Source organism: Oryzias latipes, chromosome 9, assembly GCF_053564925.1.
Source record: "Oryzias latipes strain Hd-rR chromosome 9, Olatipes_Hd-rR_3.1".
Taxonomy (NCBI): domain Eukaryota; kingdom Metazoa; phylum Chordata; class Actinopteri; order Beloniformes; family Adrianichthyidae; genus Oryzias; species Oryzias latipes.
Genome location: NC_136245.1, coordinates 32,473,796 through 32,494,261, shown reverse-complemented (window position 1 = coordinate 32,494,261; position 20,466 = coordinate 32,473,796). Strand labels below are relative to the sequence as shown.

General features: G+C 42.0%; 1 protein-coding gene across 2 annotated transcripts; it reads right to left on the bottom strand.

Annotated features, from left to right (window-relative positions):
* fbxw8 (F-box and WD repeat domain containing 8) lies at nucleotides 1-20,299 on the bottom strand. 2 transcript variants are annotated; one of them, XM_004072111.5, is made up of 11 exons: nucleotides 19,749-20,299; nucleotides 19,567-19,671; nucleotides 16,997-17,161; nucleotides 16,455-16,543; nucleotides 14,059-14,216; nucleotides 13,770-13,966; nucleotides 13,409-13,630; nucleotides 6,274-6,401; nucleotides 2,673-2,846; nucleotides 1,412-1,528; nucleotides 1-554 (listed from the first exon to the last, which is right to left on the bottom strand). In XM_004072111.5, the coding sequence occupies exons 1-11, from the start codon at nucleotides 20,133-20,135 to the stop codon at nucleotides 389-391; spliced, it is 1,908 nt and encodes a 635-aa protein (XP_004072159.1). In that variant the 5' UTR covers nucleotides 20,136-20,299; the 3' UTR covers nucleotides 1-388. The 2 variants fall into 2 exon arrangements, with proteins under 2 accessions (XP_004072159.1, XP_078809416.1); XM_078953290.1 differs by lacking the exons at nucleotides 1-554; nucleotides 1,412-1,528; nucleotides 2,673-2,846; nucleotides 6,274-6,401 and adding an exon at nucleotides 9,091-10,724 and having other exon boundaries at nucleotides 19,749-20,298.
* Between the last annotated feature and the right edge of the window lie 167 nt (nucleotides 20,300-20,466).

Sequence of the window (20,466 nt, the reverse complement as noted above, 5' to 3'; positions counted from 1 at the left end):
TTGGATCTTTTCCTCTGCAGCCACAGAACTGGTAAATATTTTATTTTTGGTCTTCAGAGACATCGCCACATGGAAACCAGCTCTTTTGGACTACCATAACGAAAAAGAAATCTACAAACTAGTTAAGAAAAAGTGGAAAATTCTGGAAACAAACTGATAAAAAAGTTCCTTTTATGTTAAAATCATTTCCATAATGTATTTTTTTAAAGACTGAAACATCTACTGTGATCATTTTAGAAGCATCAGTTACTATAGTTACAGTCATATAGTTACAGTTATCAGTTACAATCTTTCTAAAATCACCATTTAAACGATGGTAGATGATGTAGAGGAGCTGAAAGACGCAGCTTGGAGAATCAAAGTGAAGATGTTTCTGTCCGTTTGAAGGTCAGAGCGCCGGATGCGATCCGGACAGACGGTCGTACGGAACCGCCAGGCTGATGTTGTAGTTGTAGCCGTACGAGTCGACGTAATCCGACCTGCAGATGGGCAGGACGTGATCCGGGGAGAGGGCGTCTTCAGAGAAGTCGTAATGACAGATGACGCCTCGATGCCTGATGGGAAAAAAATAAATTATCACTGACATCAGCAACAGGATTTTCCCCTAAAATCAATAAAATATTCAAGAATATTTGATAGTTTAACATTCCAGATCACTAAATGAAAAAGGAAACAAAACGCTGCTTTTAAAATAATCCAAAATATTAAAGACAAGTCAGTCCAGAAGCTTTATGGAGCGATCAAAACCAGATCTCTTGAAGATCCATGAGGCCAAAGTGGAAAACTCTCTGTAATCCATCCATCATCTCAACCTTCTTAATCCCACTTCCTTATTAGAACAACATGCAAACAGAAAGGACCCAGTCGGGATTTCTCCTCCCACCAGGATGAGTGTGCTAACCACTCCACCACAGTGTAGCAGAAACCCCAGGGGAAATATTTTCAGCTGTGTTCTTATAGGGATTTCTCTTGTTTTGGGGATTATTTGTGGTCATTTTCATTCAAACAAATAAAGGTTTAACTTGTTTTCATTATTTTGTGTAATCATTTGTTTCTAAATTGGTTTCCAATCTCTATGGTGGCCTTGAAGTGTCAATCCTATCAAAGAAATCAACACAAAAAGAGCAAAGCAAAAAATTAAAAACTATATTTTCTGTTTTGTTCTTTGAACATTTTGATTTCTACAATGTTCTTATTTGTTTTGCTTTTTTTAAATTGTCCTCTTTAATCTTTTTGCGTTGCGTGATTTGTTGATGGGATTTGGACTTCAGGGCCACCGTACTATTCTGCAGCAGACCTCCTAAATCGGGCTGACAGGGGAAAAGTCGGTTTTTGGAAGCTGCAGATCTTCCAGAACCCCTCACTGATGATCTGACAGAGCGGCTGTGACGTGTGCGGCGAGGGCGGAGACCTGCGGTGGGCGGTGAGGTCGTCGTCCGTGATGCAGGCGCCGCGCGGCGACTTGTCGTCGGGGATGTTGGCTGTTAGGAGGGTGCTGCTGCTGAAGCGCACGTGCCGGACCGGATGTCTGCCGCAAACACACGCGGTTCAGAATTCAGCATCAATTCTAGATCACTTTCAACAACAAACAACAGAATTTCAACAGAAACACTGAAGGTTTTCTGTGAATTAGACGTATTTTTGAGCAGAACTTGATTTAAAATATGACCCATCCTGCATTGATGCAAACACAATAAACAGTATTTGTAGTTGAATCACATCTAAAGTATTCCATTTTAACATTTATTATTTATCAGCAACTTCACAATCCACATAAAAAAGTGGAAAAACCAGAAGCTTTAAAAAAAAAAAAAAAAAAAACGTTTTTAAATTCAAACTTCCTTTGGCTTATGTGAAAAATCTTTTCCCCACGACAAATTCTTTTGAAAGGTTTAATTCTGGTTGACCTAAAACCCAGAGGTCAGATTAGTGCCAACAAGAATCCTAAGGACAGACCGTTAAGTGAAGACATTTAAAAGTGGATGAGAAACAGCATCACAGACGGCCGACTGTCTGAAAGACGTCTCCAAACCTCATCCAGGAGACCCCAGAGACGCTGACCAAGACGGAAAGAAGGTCAGGTCAACCTGGACTCCGTTCAGAGGTCAGAGGTCAGGATCCAACAGTCAGAAAGAGACTTTTGGACAAACGTGGATCCGTGGAGACTTGAAGGAGAAAGACGGTGCTGAGCGAACATCTGGATTCTCCACAGAACATCTGTCCTGATGGGACACATCTGGACTAATATTTTAGAAAACAGCCACACATGGTGGAGGAAGTGTGATGGTGTGGAGCTGTCTGCACTCCACCGGGAACCCCCTGAAGCTAAAAGCTCAAGAACCTTTGGGTTAAACATCCAAACAACAAAACAGATGGATGTCTGCCACAAACTCACCACTGAAAGCCTCCTAAAAAGAAGCCAAAGGCTGTAAATCCTGCAAGTCTGAATTCCAACGGAAACACTCGATTGCAGGTTTCTCATTTGAAGCAGCACTGTTATTATTTTCTCAACCTGAACTGGTTTATTGTTTGTTACCATTTTGGACACTAGAAAGAAATGTTATAATCTGAATTTATTTTGATCGTCTTTGTTAACTTTAACATTTTCGTGGGGGTTGTTACTCTTTACTCAGTTGTCTAATTTGTTAATGAAACACGTCTGAACGTCTCACCTGTTGTGCATCTCCCACAGCTTCGCTCCCATCCTCATTTCCCAAACACACACCAGCCCCTCGCCGCCGCCGCTCACAACCTTCCAGTCGTCCGCCTGCACTGAAGTGACGCCGAGGTGGTGGGCGTACAGGGAGAGCACGGAGGAGCCGGCGCGGAGGTCGAACACTCTCACCCTGAGCCACAGGAGAGAAAATTGACAGAGCAATGAGGCTTCAGCGCTGTGTCACATGATGTCGGGATTTGCATCTTAAGAGGAAACTCATTGGAAAGATAGAACTGTACATTTCTGTTGACTGAAAGTGAGATAAACATTTTTTAATAAAAGTAGAAAAATGCTACAAGAACGTGTTAAAAACCCCAAAAACCCTATTTTCATCGGAGTGGGTCTGTAAGATTGATAAAACAGCAGGACAGCCTTAAAAAGAGGAACATAAACCGAAAGAAGAAGCAAATTAAGTCAGTCAAACAAACATCCCAGGAAAAAAACTAATTTGGTGATGAGATCAAAAGAAAAGCAACCGTAAAAGTCTTTCAAATGTGGTGTTTTTATGTAGGAAAAAACTAAAATCTTCATTTTTGTGACTAGCAGTCAGCGGAGGTGGAGGGGGCCGCCACGACAGTCTGATGACTGTGATTCTGATCAGCGCTGCTTCTGTCCGTGGCGGATCCTGCAGAAAAGTGGAGCTGAATTCCTGCTTTGTGTGTTTCATTAGTAAGGAAAGCCCAGGGGAGCGTGAGCTCCATCTGTTGTCGCCGTGGCTTTATTGCAACTGAAAGCATCCAGGACATGACTCCATCCCACTCCGTCCAAGTCTTCATTAGCATAATCAGATTTACCCCGGGGACGAGTGGCTTTCAGGGCGAAACTTTATAAAAGAACGGGACCTTAAATGGGAAAATGGGCGCTGTGAACTAGCTGTCTGCGGCGAGTTGAGCCTGTTTAGAGGCATTACGTGATGGAGGCGCACGTTCAAACAATGGGAGGTTACAGGCGGGCCGCGGGGAGCCATAAATCTGAAACGCTGAAGGCAACTGTCCGCGGTGAACCGTCCCTGCAGAATCTGTCGTCATTAATCAACAGGAAGTGGAGCCGCAGTCGTTTTGCTGAAGCCACAAGGAGACATCCATCATTACATCCTAAACATGATTTCTGATTTTGTGATCTTTTTTTTTTTTTGCTTTTAATGAGTTTGGCAATCAAAAGGAGTTTTGAAGCAGCAAAATTACGCTGCAAGATAAACACCATGTGCAATCGCCCAATTACGAGGCCTTCAATTAATCGTTTTATTTTTTTTAAATAGTTTTCATACTTGCTTCCAAAACAAAACCTTTCGCTTTCTAAAAAATGTGATTTTCTGTAAAACTTTAAACACAAATAAATGTGTTTATTTTTTTTCCTTTTTTATGCAATAATAAAGCTAAAAAGGATTTATAAACAGTTACCCAAATGTTGAATATCTGCAATGTTGACTCCCTCTGTTTCAGCACTACACAGAGAAAATGTTAGGATTCTTAGACTAGTTTAAGAAGCATTTCTTTTTCCTTCAGCTTCCTAATTGCTATTTATAAAACTAAAAACCTCACAGTTTGTCACCAATCTTTATGGTGACAAACTGTGGCGGTAGTGTGATGGTCAGGGATTATTTTGTAGCTTCAAAGTCCAGAAAACTGAAATTCAGCCTTTTATTCTTTCTTTTACTTAACAGAAACTCCTCAAGCAGAAATTCTTCATTCAGTTTTCAAATATAAGATATAATCTTAATTCACAGGAGCTTTTAGTAATTTGAAGCAAATGTTCAAGCTGAGAGTCTGAAAAACGAAGGAGTCAAAACCTAAAAGACGATGATTTTGTGCTCGTTAGTTTCGGAAATAAATGATCTTTACATGAGGTTTGAAGAGTTTTAAGTTATGATTAACAACAATGTATTGAATTTTGGTAATTTCATAGTTTAGGGACTTTAATTTAGTCAAACGTTTGTGTAGTTAGCAGGTTTGTTATCCTAATTTAATTTATATAAATATGTGTATATACGGATATATATATGTGCGTGTATAAAATAAGTACATATAAATGCATTTCTTTATTTTCTTTTATTTATTTTTTATTTTCTAATGAATTCATGACTACAAATCCTTACATCTATAATCATATCTATATCCATGTTTTGTTTTTTTACCGCTTCAAATATAAACCAATTCCAAAAAAAATGTTGACGTGAATTTCTTATGAAAGCACAGAATAATGACCAGTGTTGGGGGGGGCATGTATGAGGTCATTTCATAAACCTTCCCAGTTTAAGAAAGAAGTTAATTCTGCAGGAAAAACGTGTTTATCAGCTTTTTGGTGGAGAAATCCGCCGTGTCTGTGCTTTTATGTACCTGGTGGTTCGTTGGACGTTTTATTTCATGAACCTGTAAGGTCGTGTAAGGTCGTGTGGCTGAGCGGATCTCACACCAACCTCCATGTGAGACGACTGCTCTGATTTATGAAATATACCTACAATCTCCACATGAGTTCATAAAGCCGACGTTTCTGTAGTTGGAAGAAGTCGCGCACAACCGACTTGCATTCTGACAGGTGAGAGCAACAAGTTTGTGAAACGTTTAATGGCTCTTTCATCTGATTGCATCTTTCCCCCATTTTCACAGATGTGGCCTTTTTCCAGGCGGCCAGCGTCTCGACCCTCCGTTTGCTCCTTGGATATTAGAAAAGAAAAAAAAAACTGACAATGGGACAAAGCTCATTTGGACAGAATGAAGAGACGCATTAAACCTTGGCTTTAAGCCACCCTGAGGAAGGGCCAAGATTGCAGACCGTCCCCCCTTTTCTCTACTTGTCCTCGCCTGCATCAGCTGGGGCCAAAGTGAGGGGCTGAGATAATGTGTGTACCTTCCTGGACTAAATCTAATCAGAAAGCGAAGAACAAGAGAGGAGCCCTTGAAATGATTTTGAAGCGAGAACGTCTTTGTCTGCATGCAGCTGCTATTAGTCCTAACAAGTAGGCAGCAGAGCAGACAGGAGGTAAACAATAAGAGATGGTCCTTCGCTTTAAGCCAGCTGTTGAACAGCCAAATGGGCTGAATGGAAACAGCAGGGCAGCTTTGGAGGAAGACATGCCAGGGTTTTTCTGATCCTGGCAGATCAAACACGGCGGCACCCACTGACAAGTCCTGAATGGAGAAGGACTTGTGTGCATGCATGTGTGTGCATGTGTGTGTGTGTAGGATTGGAGAGAACAAAGGGCCCTTAAGGAAACTTTCTTTCACTCTTTAGGAAGTCATATTTCCTCTCAGACTCTGACATTCAAGTAACGCACTTTCAAGAACATGCTAGCTAAATGCACGCTCACACTGGACAAGCAGGGAGGGGCTATAAGTCATTACCAAATCCGAGTCCCTGAACGCGCAAATTATGGCGGCACGTTTTGTACCCGAAACCCGAAAGAAACCAGAAGGTGAATGCAAGAGTCCTGAAAGCAGAAACGCTGCATTCCACTTTTCACTGGAAGCGGCCGCTTAAACAGACGTTGCCGAGGGCGCCGCGTGACCGCAGCCTTAAGGTCCACCGTTTTTAAAAGTGTGCGTTTGCCGCCGTCCTACCTCCTGTCTTTGTTTCCACACACCAGCAGATGGGGGGGGGCGTCTCTCAGGTTGATGCAGGTGAAATCTCCCGGCGAGCCGCCGACACAAACCGCTGGTTTGCTGGTCTCCAGGCTGTAGACGTGGATCTGAGGGACAGAACCGCACAACGCTTTTAGTCTACGGAGGAACGTAGGAAAAAGTAAAAAACACATCTAGGTTTGTGAACTATTGAACTTTCTACCTTTTAAACAAAGTTTTACCGTCAATCTACGCAGCAGAAAACGTCAAATTTAGATCGAAATAAGGATAATTTCAATCTAGTCAAATGTCTTTACTTGATTCTTCTGTGCAGAACAGATTTCATTATCATCAAGGGGTTATAATAAGAGCCACTTTAATCTGCTTCTTTTTTATAATTCAATGTAAAGCTCCTTTTTATTTTGACAAGTTTTCCACACCATCATACTACCCCCACCATGTCTGACGGTTGACATACTTATTGAAATAATCATGCACTTTATGGAATAAGCACCAAGTTTGGCATGATTGCCGAAAATCCTAGACTCTAAAATATATACAATATATATAAACGGTCTATAATAGTCTTCTGTAGGTACTCCTCAAGTTAAAAGACTGCATTTTGTTGAGAATGGGGCAAAAAGAAGTCGAATTTGTTTGCAACAATTGACGGTACGGCCACTAAATGTTTGGTTTTTCTGCTGGCAAATGTTCTTTTCTGAAAGAGGAGACCTTAAGGTAAATCCATGGAAAATGTGGTGCTTGTTCCAAAATAAAAAAAAATAAAAAGCACATCAACCTTAGTCACAACTGCCCTTACAGGTGGATACAGGGGCCTGCACCACATTTTAAGATGGCAGATTGGTCGGTGACTGCAAATATTCATGCACATTTCTGCCTATGTGCGTGCTGCAAGCACAGGCTGTAGCGAAAACATGCATAAAATGCAAGACTGAAGTAGGTGCGACGCAGGTGTTCTCATCTTTCAATCTCCCATATATTCTGCGCACTGCGCAGTGAGCTTGTTAGTGCTGCTCACGTGATTGCACGAACAGAGTGTACAGGCGTCCAACGGCCACTTGCGTATCATCTGCACGCCTCGTGCTTTCAACATTTGCGACCAGAGTGTGGCGTAAGGGCACCGCACGACAGCATCACCTGCACGTCATTGGAGTGTGAACCTTCCATTGGCCTTACAAATACTTCACGATACACCTACCACACACACAACAAAGGTACGTTCCATGACACTTGCGCTCCCCGCTATGACCCTCCACTGGCCAGACGACCCAAGAAACCTGCATCCTGCGTACGGATTCATGTGACTAAGGCATGACCTGAAGCTTTATTTTAGTTTTGCAGCACTGCAGGTTTTAAAAACCCTGAATTTGACCAAAGAAACAACTCGAAAGCAAACTTTAATCACAAAATGGGATGTGCGTTTCGGCTCCAAAGTCTCATTGCGCGAGGTTACAATGATGTCATCTGGAGCCAGCCAGAGCCGGCAATTAGCAGCTGGTGTTTCCCCGTCCAAACGAGACCGAACAAACAGGATGAACCGCCAGACAGAATCGCCTTTGAATAATGAAAGTAACAAAGACTGTAAAAGCGAGGATGGAAGGAAGAGGAGGGCGGACCGCCAAAAAGGTAAGAGACAGAAAACAGAGACGGCGGGCGGGAAAGATGAAGCCGTTTTTTACAGGACGGCGCAGACGTGATGTAAGCTTTGAGAAGCTGCCAGCAGCCGTTTCGCGTGGCCTCCTACTGGAGCCAAGCAGAGCTTTAATTGTGCACCACCCCGGGGGCAAAGCCCAACTCACACTGGACTTTGAAATGACAGCTTGATAGGATTTGGAGTGGGGGGGGAGATGCAGAGATGAGGTTCGGCCTGCTGTTCTCATTGCACATTTGGAAAGATGTGTTTATTAAATATCTGCTCTGAAACGAGGAGAGGAGGGAGGGGGGGAAGCTGCGTGGAGAAAGCAGCATCTTTTTAGGAAACACAATTATGAGTTTTAGGGGAGCAGATAGGATCAGGTACTGCGGGCGGTGTAGCTTAATGTAATCACCCTTTAAAAAAAGGATCAAAATGGTTTTAATTACAGCAGCACCTCAGGGAAATCCTTGAATGTTGCTCGCCTGCATCTCTGAACACGTTTAGCCAAAGCGAGGCGGGTTTTTAGTGGACTTGGAACACAGAGGGGCTGTGAGGTAAGTTTTCTGAGCAAACCTGAGCGCCGCTCAGTCTAACATACACCCCCCCCCCCCCATCCTCAAACAGCGGTTCAGATCTGCATGGATTCAGCCACCATGTGGACAAACACAGATTAGCCCGCTGCAGCAGATGCAGCGTAATAATGATAATGATGATAATGGCAGGTTTCTGGTTCCATCTTATGCTGGCACTTCCACCCGCACTCACATGGGGGGGGGGGCACAGCGTGGACTCCTGCACAGACGCATCAAGCCACAAGCACACTAAATGCTAAGAAATGTGCTTTGTTGTGCATTTTGTGAAGGAAAACAGAGCGGATAAACGGCCGAGTCAGAGTCAGACTTCAGACTTTGATTCTTCGCTTCATGATCTGGAGAAAAAGAAGCAGCGAGAGGTGAACTTTCCCTCTGAAGAGACGGGGCGCCGTTAAATCACGCCTCATCACGGTCGGCTCATCAACCGCTTTCCTCCGCTGCAGCACGGCGAGGTCGGTCCAGGCTCTGCGGCCGTTACCATGACGACGCCTCGCACCGCACATCAAATAGTCAGCTTTTTGTGAAAACAACTTAAACCAAAAGCATAACAAGAAAAACATACTAATAATTGATTTAATATTTATGTTTTTCATGAGCAGGATCATTCCCGGTGAGCATTATCCCATTATTGGGAAGTAGTGGACTTTGGAGAAGCAGCTGTCCGATGCAACAAGGCCTCAGCGTCGTCCATTAATCTCTGACAATGGACACCTCGACGGGTATTATCCCTTACATAATAGGTCATAGATTAAAAGAGATTCACACAATTAAAAGAAACAAACACCAATTTGTCTGTGCTTAACGTGATAATTTCTAATTCAAATCCTTAGCATTTTTTTTTTCACCACATATGAGTTTTAATTCTTAATGTTGTCTCAAGTCGAATTTGTCAAGTCTTCTCAAAACAAGCCAAGTCAAGTTGAACTTTTATCCGGTCAAATCTTAACAAGTCGAGTTGCAACGAGTCAGGTTTGATAGGAAAAGGTGTGTCGTATTGTGTAAACACAAATCAGATCAAGACTCAAGTCTTAAAGTCAAGTCCAATCCTGTCAGTTCAAGTCTAGTCAGGTTCTGCAAAGACTGGTCAGATCAAGTCCAAACTTTAAAGTAAGGTGAAGCTGATTCAGGTCAAGACTCGGTGTCAAATTACATCAATACTTGTCGAGTCAAGTGGATTTGTGTCAAGAAATTGATAAAATAAGTCTTTAGTCAGGGAAGTCGAACTATTTTACTTTAAATCTACAAGGGGGGGCAGTTCAAGTTCTCCGCTATGTGCCCCCACCCTATCTTAGCGACACACAGTGGCACTGAACCTTATTGTTTAATTACTTTTGTCTTCTTTTGCTGCTCTACCTTTGTTGAAATAAATGTTTTTGAAATTCTACATACAGCGTTCATCAGCTGATCAAATTCAGGTTTAAACTAAGAAAGGTAAATAAAAAAAATACATCATATACTTTAAATATATATATATATATATATATATATGAATAAAAAATACTAATAATATATAGGTATTATAATATGAATTAACACAAGTCAACAAAAACAGAGTTCCACATCCCTCAGATTTGAGAAAATTTGTAAACAAAACGCTTAAAATCCATTTATTTTCCTGTATTTATTTTTGGTAAAAGCCTCTCCTCCTTAGCCTTCCAAGCCTCTCCGTCTGAACTTCATGTGGATCTGACAGCCTTTCCGTCAGCACTTGTGCTTTTGTGTCAGATCCACTGAAGCGGCTGGATGGACTGGCGGTACGGATGCCAGCTCGCCCTGGATGCAGAGCCGCGAGCTGGGCGGGCGCCCGGGCAACGCTGGCACGATGACAAGAGGAAGGCGAGGACTAACGAGGACCTGGAGACCCGCCTCGACCACCCAAACGGACCAAAGCAGACAAAAACAACGGAGAGGCGGAGGGAAAAGCGTGTCCTCCAGAATGAAAACCTACAAAAAACTCTGTTGATAAAACTGCACCTGACCGTAGAAAACACTTCAGCGTGTAAATCCAAATGCCAGGAATGAAAAATGTCATTCTTCAGTAACAAAAGAGGTGTCAGGTGACTTCCTGGGTGCTCCGCAACAGGTTTGAATGAAGCAGATGTCGGTTCTCCTAAAGCTCTGACGTCTGGAACCGCTGATGGACGCGCGACACGAGCGACAGGCACCTGAAAGGATGTCGGCCGACACCAGTCAAAGTCCACCTGTAGGCGAGAAGACGAGGAAACAACCACGTTTTCTCACCTCCATGAGGAGAAATCTGTCCAGCTGAGAGAGATTTCTGAAACTGGAGACAGATTGAAATATTAAAAAAACCTAAGCGACTAAACGGCTTCATTAAATATTCATAAAGGCTCCTGATTTTTTCCATCTACCAACTTTAGAGAATTTTATATTCACTGGAACCTGGAAAAGCTTGTGCTGCTGTAGTTTACATAAACGTGAGGAAAAAAAGCTTTTTATCTCCTTACAGGCGTCTGCAACCTGCCGCTCCTGAACCACATGTGGCTCTTAGTTCTGGATCTCTGGTTAAAGAAAAAAGTTTTGAATTTTAAAAGTAAAAAGTAAACAAACTCCTTCACAAACAGTTAAAAGAACAGTTCTTATTATCTCGGGTGGACTAAAGCGATGTTGTCACCCGCAGCATGAGCATTTTCTACGACATTGACGCTTCCTGCACCCCCTGTGCAGGCTTGACCCTTTTTTTGCCCCACAAACAGCCCTTATCCACCCGTGAGGGCAGTTGTGACTTAGGTTGAGTCCGCATTTCTTCCCTACTCACTGCACAGTGTACTACATAGTGCAGTATTTTGTGCGTTCGCTATCTTGTAGTGCCGTCCAAATCTACAAATTAGAAAATCGAGTGGCCTAGGAATTTCCCAGAAGTCTCTGCGAAAAACCAGTGTGCATTGATTCTCACTAGATCGGAGAATATAGACCACAATGCATTGCGTCGGAATTTTTTTTAACCAAAAGATTGTATTGATATGTATTTTTTTAATAAACTATCAATGCTTTTATCTTTAGAAGACTCATAAATAATCGTTGCAAGACGCTCATACAAAAAAAAAGAAGTAGTGAGCATGGTGTCCGAATAGTTTTTACAATCCAGTGCTGCACTATTTAGTTTTTTAGTAGTTAGGGTGGGAATTTGGACACAGCCTAAAACATGAATAAAAAATAACACAATACACAAATGCCTGATGGCAATTAAACTTTTGTTTATACCTTTTATTCTCAATTTTCTTAAGAATAACCCTCCTGCTCCAAACTGAGTGGTGTCTCAAGGCTCTCCTTTATTTACTAAGTAAAGCCTTAAGAGTCAATGAGTTCCTCCGAGTCCTTAGAAACAGTTATTATTAGTAACAAACAGGAGCAGGTACAGAAACAACACCAGATCAAAGTCCTTCTGAAGTGACGGGGAGACGGGCTCAGGAGAGATGGCTGCTGCTGTTTAAGACGTCTCCTCCTGCTGGGAGCAAAGTCCCTGCAGTCCACGACGGGCTCCTGTGAGAGGGCGCCAAGTCAAGACGATCACGCCATCGTGGAGAGGCCTGTCCGCGTGGACTCTCACGTTCAAAACATCATTTCAAAGATGAGATGTTAATTCATTTAGGATGAAAAGGGGAGGATGTAGCCGCTCGTGGCTTCATGCCAAAACGTTTGGACGGAAAGAGCAACCATTTATGCAAACCAAATTATTGACATTGTGCGGCTCCCTTTCTTTCACCGTCCCACGCCCGCCGAGAGCTCGAGTCACCTTGTTAGCTCTAATGGAAACCTTACATTTCAGCCGCTGAGCTGCCATCTTTGTGGAGTAGCCCTCAAACATCCGCGTTCACCCCCCCACAAAGCCTTGATCCGGCTCCTCCGCCTCCATTAGCATACAAACGCCAGATTGCAATTCCCACGAGGTAATGGACTGCCGTCCATAATGGACCAATTAACCAGCAGCCACATGCTAACTGGTGGCAGAGCGGCCGTCACCACACATCCCGGTGAACTTTCCTCACTCGTTAAGAAGCAGACTAACTCCTGAAGCTCCGAGAATGAGCGCGGCAGACGCCGACAAATCCAAAAGATCCTCAGATGAAGCAGATGCAGACGTTCTCGCATCGTTACAGAGACGGACGTTTGAGATAAACAGACGGCAAAATCCAAAAAGGTTTTCCAGAAGGACTCATCAGTTACAAAAACCACACTGGATAAGAAAAACTGAAAACTTTTCCACTTTAACTGAGGTTATTTGTGTGAGTTTGATTTATTCCATTTATGTTGAACATTTTGTTCATTTCTTGTTTATAGTTGTGTTTGTTTCATTTTTTATGTGTTACAAATAAAAAAGTTGTATTTAAAAATTTTTTTTTTGCTTTTTTATATTTTCTTTTAAATATTTTCTGAAATAAACGAGAATTTCATTTAAATCCAGACTGGTTTCTGCTCAAATTTCATTGCATTTATTTATTTTATTTTAAATAATTCTCCTTATATATTTAATAAAAAGAACAATTTCATTTAAACTTGTTTAAATCCAGACTGGTTTGTGCTCAAACTGTATTTTTTTATTTAGCTTTTTTTTAATATTTTTACAGTTTTTCTTAAACCTTCAGTGAAATAAAGTAGAATTCGTATGAACACGTTTCAATAATGACCAGTTTTTGCTCTAATTTGATTCGTTTTTGTCTTTACTGTTGTTTCTTTTGTGTGTAGCGTGAGCCCTGCCGGCCACCGTAGTGTTCTAGTTTTCAATAAGAATTATGAAATCCTAAAACTATCCACACAAGTGCTGTAGCTGTCAAAATAAAATGTCTTTTTTTTAATGCTTGCAACTTTGTCTCCATTTGTTGACAAGCGCTAAAAACCACAAGTGAAGTGAAGGGGAACCCACCTTATTGCCTCCATCATGCATGCTCCAGCCGGTGCGCTTCACCCCAAAAGCGACGAGGGAGTCGGAGGCATCCAGGCAGGTCACAGGATGACCGTAGACGGAGTGGAGGAGCTGTAGCTCCTCCCCCTCTCCAGGTTTCAACAGGTGCACGGACTCTCCAGCTGCTAAAGCCGCCACCGGACGTTCACCCGCCCGGCCTGGGACTACAAGCAGGCTCTGCGCCTGGACCACACATTTACAAATGCTCGATTAATTATTAATATCTGAATCATTTTAGCTGCTGCTTTGCTTGTTTTGGGTAAAACTCCGTCAATTCAATCTAAAAGAGTCAGGCGAAACACTGAAAAGCTGCCTGGCTCACCGGTGATGGCAGCTGAGCCTGGCAGAGCAGCCTCCAGTAGCCACAGTCATCGCCGCCATCGAGCCGAACATCTGAACCAGCAGCAGAAACCAGGACGGGGGTGTCCGGACTCACAGCCAGAGCCCGGATCGTCCCTGGGAGCTGGTAGTGGTGGAGCGGTTCTCCACCCGTCTCTGTGCTCCACAGGTCTACACAGCCTGTGGGTAAGCACAGCCCCTTTACACGTCTAGAGGATTTTACACATGCTGAACAACAGTGTGAGGAATGACTGCGCCTCTGTTGTACTCACCATCCTGGTACGCAGCGGCGGCCACCGTGGCGTTCACCTGGACGAGGCTGACGTGCGGCCGAGGGCTCGTGAGCGCCGACAGGCTGTTGGCCTTCAGGAACGAGGCGGTGGCGTCCCAGTGCAGCGTGTCCCACAACCTCACATCACCAGAAGTGTAGCTTAGAAAGAAACAAGCACACACTAAAGCGTCAGGCAGTCACCACAACTCATGGGGGAGCCAATAAAAACTGCTTTGACTGTTGCTGTTGCTTTGGATGAAACTGTAGAGGGTCACACTACGTTTATTATCGCACAGTGGAGATCCTTTTATTTTTTGGCTTTGGTATAAAGTTTAAATTGATTATATTGTATTAACAATAATGTGAAGAAACTTCTGGAGTTAATTAGAAATTTGCCAGGTTTATGGTTGAGTAGTGAAACTCTGCATCCTTTTGTTTACCCATGACTCCCACTAGCTTACAGCCCCTCACAAACCCAAGCTAACATTAGCGGTGCGACCAAAATGGCAAACAACATTGGAGCTATCCAGCCGTGCAGTTTGGACCCAAACTCCAGCTCAGATGAGGAAAACAAAGACGTACACGGATCTATTTGTCTGCAAGCGGAGGCTTCAGAATGGAGCCTGTGGCCCCGCCCATTTCACTTCAAGAGAGCGTTTTCCAACCGCGGGTTTTTATCTGCTCCCGATCTATCACAGTTTGAATAAAGAAATACTCAGAAATCCAGTTTTAATCTGAAAAATCTTTTGTATGTGTCTGGAATCATGACAGCAATGCTAGAAAACGTGTTAAAAAAAAACAAAAAACATATTTCTCATTGGAGAAGAACTTCTTTCCGAACCAAACTTTGCTCTTCAGCTGCCAAAAGCCTCCAGAGATACAGGAACACAAACTCTGACACAACATGAGTGCAGATATATGTAAATGTGGAAGAAAACTCAAAAGCTTCCCACAAACAGGCGGAAAAGTTTTGTGCAGAAAAGACCTCTGCAGGTCTGTCCTCTCTGTCGCCGTGTGACTAAGAGTCGTCGCTTTATTAAACTCTTTATCCAGTTGCCTTTTAAACGCCAAATCTCATTGCGCCCCAATGCTAATGAGATTTTTCACGACCCGATTGAATCCCTTTGGCTCACTCTTAGCTGTCATTGATTATTATCCAGATAAACAAATTCAAGTGCTCTCACTTAGCAGAATGGGTCTTTAAATACCAATAATGAGAAAAATATTGATGGCGAGAAATGGTCAGAACCAAAAAATGTAGCCGTAATAAAGTTCTTGTGAGTGTGGAGGATGTTTTAAAAACACACTTTTGGGGCTTTTAACGTGTTTTTGTGACATTTTTCTGATGATGGAGGACAGATATGAAGAAAATTAAGCTTAAAATTGCAGGTTGGGGGTGTGAGAAGTTGTAAGCTAGCAACAGAGAGTGTAAACAGAGAGCTCTCAGCAACTGAGAGGGTAAGGGGGCGTTGCTCCGTGCACTAGGTCCCGCCCACAACTCAGAGGTGAATTTCTGATGAAACTATGTCCTAGAAACCGACACAGGTTTTTAGGATTTTGGCTGAAAACGCATCATCATAACGAAACGCTTGGAACACTTTACATTAGATCAAAGGAGGATCAGAGCGGGTCTTTAAAGTACAAAGACTGTTTTGGTACTTGTGTTTTCTAACGGCACATCGTCCAAACACACGATCTTCTCCACGGAGAAGCAGAAGGACTGATGGGAATTTAATCACGGCCCTCCCTGGAGACGCTGCACATCTCCATGAGGGCCGTCTTATTGAGCCCCTGAGCTGCTCACCATTCATCACTGTCTCTCTGCCACAGCGTCGGTGCTGCTCATGTCCTTCACAAACACAGTCGAGTCTGACACAACAAAAGTTGGAAAGAGGGATACTTTCAAAATAAAGTACGGCTAAAAAGCCTGCAGGTGTTATTGTTGCACCTGGATTTGATTTCAGTTAACCACCAGATGCCTTGACTTTTAAAACTGATTAGCAAACCAAAACTGATGCACCTCTTTCAGATTTCCAAGGATTTTAGTTTTATTTATTTTTGCTTGAGTTTGTCTTAAAGTTTTTTTTTTGTTACAAAGTGTTAGCAGACTTGCAGATATTATAATGTGAATTATTTTAATTAAAAAGAAAAATTAAGTGCGACACCAGGCACTTTTACACAAAGAAATTTCCTTTAATTACAAACAATGACATTTTTTCTCATATCTAAAAAGCCCCCAAAAAACGACAAATCTGTTGGCACCAAACACCGGTTAACTTATCTTTTTGTTTTTTAAACTGGAATTAGTTTTAAAATAAAACAGAGAATTGGAGGTAGATCTCCTAAGAATCAAGCTAAGGTTTGTGTTAACGTGCTTTTCGACCTGAGGAGACTCACCCCGCTAGGACGTAGTTGTCACAGGAGCTGACGTCACACAGCACTTTTCCCAACTCGAACTGCAACTGGCTGATGGATCCCACTCGATTCTGGTCAAAACACATGAAAGAAACGCTAAAGTTATGATTAAAGACCCGCTCTGATCATCTGTTGATCTATTATAAAGCGCTCCAGGTGGTCTTTTAGGTATGATGATGCCGTTTTTAGCCAAAATCCCCCAAAACTTGTGTCCTTTTCTAGGACTTCATTAGAATTTCACCTCTGAGTTGTCGGCGGGACCGTTGGCACGGAGCAACCCCATCCCCACCTCCCCTCCCCGTAGTGGGGAGCTGGGAGCTCTGCATATTTTTTATACATCACAAATCATTTTTTATTTTACGACTGCATTTTTTTCATCTGCTCCTGATTCACAACGATTTAAATAAAGAAGCACTGAGCTTCATTTTATGGTTTTTTTTTTTTTTAGAAAAACATTTCCACGGGGTCGAGTGAAAGGTCACATGTTCCTTTTTTTAGCCCTCTCATCGGCAGCCCAGGCCCACCTTCCAGTTGGAGCGCACGGCTTTGGCAGAGTTCCTGCAGTCGCGCAGGGTGCTCTTCCAGCACGGGGAGTCGGAGACGCTGGCGTGCGGGTGGTAGCCCTCCCTGGTGCACATCCTGAACCACAGGACCCCGTCCTCTGCGAGGACCCTCCACGCCCTGCTCACCTGGGAGGAGAGGAGACGCGAGGACAGCAGCCTGAGTCAGCATACATTAACGGCTCGCATCGCTCACTCGGGTTTAACAAGCACGGCTGACGGCCAAATGGACTCGCTGTTCTGCAAACCTGATGCACAAAATATAATTTACTAATCGGAGCTGAATGAAGCCGCATCGGATGCTGCGGCTCCAGGAGGCAGCGGGGCATTTTATGGACACAAAGGCTTGTTTACTTTACACACAAATATGACCCCTTTTTACATATGAACAATAAAATTACATCAATTTGATCTGGCTTTAGTGGAAAAATGTAATTAAAATTTGGAAGCTGGGCTAGTATATTGTTCTTTTTTATTTCCTTTTAAAACATCAGTATTTTTAATACTGGAATCTGAATTCTTTACTGACTTTTGCACTTTAAACAAAGGAAAAATGTTGTTATTTTTTATCTGCTTGTAACACATTACTTTTTAGCATTTAGGGGGAATTATTACCACCTAAAAATTTTATATATATATAAGTATCAAAATCAAAAATGTAACTGAAAACTTTAAAAAAAAATCAAAAAATTACTCAGAAAATCTGCTTAATGCTGAAACTTTACTCAACTCTTGAGGACTTTAGAGTCAATGATGCTCAAATGCACAAGTATTTAAAAACAAAGAAACATCTGTTGCATCACTAAGCAGTAAAACCAGCCTAAAAGGGCGATGCTTTTAATAATGTGCATCTTTATTATAGTATAGATTATAAAATTACCTCTAAACCTTTTAATATATACAACAGATGGATGACACGAGAGCAGCTTTATGTGCTCTGTTCAAACTAAAGACCAAAACATAAGAAGAAATAGAATCTCAATAATAATGCTGTGAAATGCATGTTTGTTTGTTTTTAATATATTTTAAAAGTTCCAATTTCTTAACTTGAGAGAAAAGCACTCAAACAAACTTTGGGTTTTGCTCTGTTAAAAAACTGGACCAAGTGGCTTTTTTATTGTTAAAGGTTGCTGACCTCAATGAGTCATAAAATACTGGTAAATGTCAGTTTTACATATAAATGTGTCTTTTTACCTAAAACATGCCTTGTTGTGCACTAATTGCACCGCATGAGGTTCCTTCAGTGACAGACTTCCACTCCCCAGTGAGGGCAGAGGAACCGTCAGTCTCTTATTTCCACAGCAGTTAGACTGTTTAGACCAGGAGCCTGAAGCCTCATTTAAGTTTGTGTTAGTGACTCACGTTTTGTCACTTATGCTTAGATTTGTAACTTGTCAGACAACTGAGCAAAATTATCTTTAAAAAAAAAACTTGAGTAAGAGTGCTATATTTTTAGATTAGGCTTAAAGAGTTTCTAGTTGTTGTTGAGACGCAAACTTCTTCAAATACAAAATTGCATTTATACATACAGACTAAAATTAATTGGATTTAAAACCAGCATTTTCATTTTTACATTCAAAATCCCATGTTTGACTTTATTGTATTTTTATTCACAGCATATCTGCAGCAGGAGGATCTTTTATTTTTATACAGGGTGTAGTTTATTTTGAAAGAAACTTGTATGTGCGGCTGTCATAAGTAGAATACGTAAAAATAAACCTGTTATATATCTATTTTTTCTTTTAAATACCTAAAAGTTTTGTTTTATAAATGAATGGATGGCCACAAAAGCATAACTAAATTGTATTTTTCTTTGAGTTTTGCTTTGTCAAAAAACTGGACCAAGTGGCTTTTTTATTGTTAAAGGTTGCTGACCTCAAGTTTAGACAAACTGAATTTTTTAAATACTGTACATTTGTGAAAATGATTATATTTTGATGTTTTTTTCAGAACATTGTTAATTTTCTCATAACAAAGATATTTCCCTAAAAGTTGCATAAGGGGAAAATTTTCTTTCATGTGGGGATCAAAACATTTATCAAACCTTTGAGTTAGCTCAGTTGACTTAAAACATAAAAATTTTTAAAGTCTTTGTCAGTCTTTATTTACGTCAGAGGCACAGAGACAGTTTTTGACTGCAGCTTCATCTTCAGCGTCACAGCGGACCACTCAACAAACTGCTTTATTTCATATTTTGCTCTGGTTTTAAGAGTTACATTTGACACATTTTGCCAAATTTGATCTCTTCCTGTTTATACCTCGACTTTTTCCACCTTGACATCTTGTCTTTTAACATTAATCAAAGGCACGTGAAATTCTCAATTTGTCCGTTTTAAAATTTTATTTAGTTGATATTTTTATGACAATTCTGGGATTTTTGTGTGTAAATCCGCCTTTTTGATGGGCTTCTTGTCTGTTGGCGAAAAGGTATAAATAAATAACAGCCATTTTATGAGTCGCCTCTTGGGGTCTGTTTGGGCAAATGAATGGAAGTTGGTGTCTTCCATCATTCCGATCTTCCACCAAAAGCTCACCTGCGCACACCTGCCAAGCTCAGCACAGGTGAGATATTGGAAAATCTTCAAGGCTAACTCGTATGGAAGCTCAACGTCAAAAAAGGGAATGTCATTGACTTCATTCTGCAAAAGAACAGATCAGACTGAGTGTTAGGTCCTCTTCAATGATCCCTCTGGGACCAATAGGATTCACCTCCTACCAAATCCTCTATGAGTTGCTCCACCAGCTCCTCTTCTCTCCTCCCTTTGGGCTGCTTCTGCTGCTGCAGAGACGCGCTGCAAGCGTCGGTCATGTTGTGATACAGCCTCTTTCTCCTGGTTCTCTCCTCCTGGATCCTGTCCAGCAGCGGGCTGGTTCTCCCATCCAGCAAACCGCGAGCGATGGACACATATTCGGGCTGGTCCTCCGTTTCTGCTGCTTCCTCGGAACAAATGAGGTGTCTGTTCTTTGAGGCATCTCCGCGGCTCGACTGGAGAGGAGCATCGACAGAGGTGGAAGGAGCGCAACCGAGGCGCTGCTCCTCCTTTTTATAGCTTAACTCTTGTTTCCAACGCTCCCTGAACGTAGCAAGCTCTTTTTCTGCCATGTCATCGTCGACAAAGCGCGACTTTACATTTTTTTATAGGAATTAAACATAAAAGTTTCAAATAAAGTTTTAAAATCGGATATTAAAGTCAGGAGTGTATGCGAGTTCTGCGTTAGCGACGGAAACAAAACAATCCTTCGATATAAGCAGTCCGACGAGGAACAAAAGCTTGTGATACTTCAGTTCCGCTGGTGTGTTGTGTAACTCCAAACTTTCAAATCATAATTAAAATGTTAATTAAGTTAACTAGTATTTTACTTTTTGAGGTGGACTGAATAAACTTTCTTTGTTTTTTACAATCTAGAGAATAAAGAACACGCTGTCCCTACCC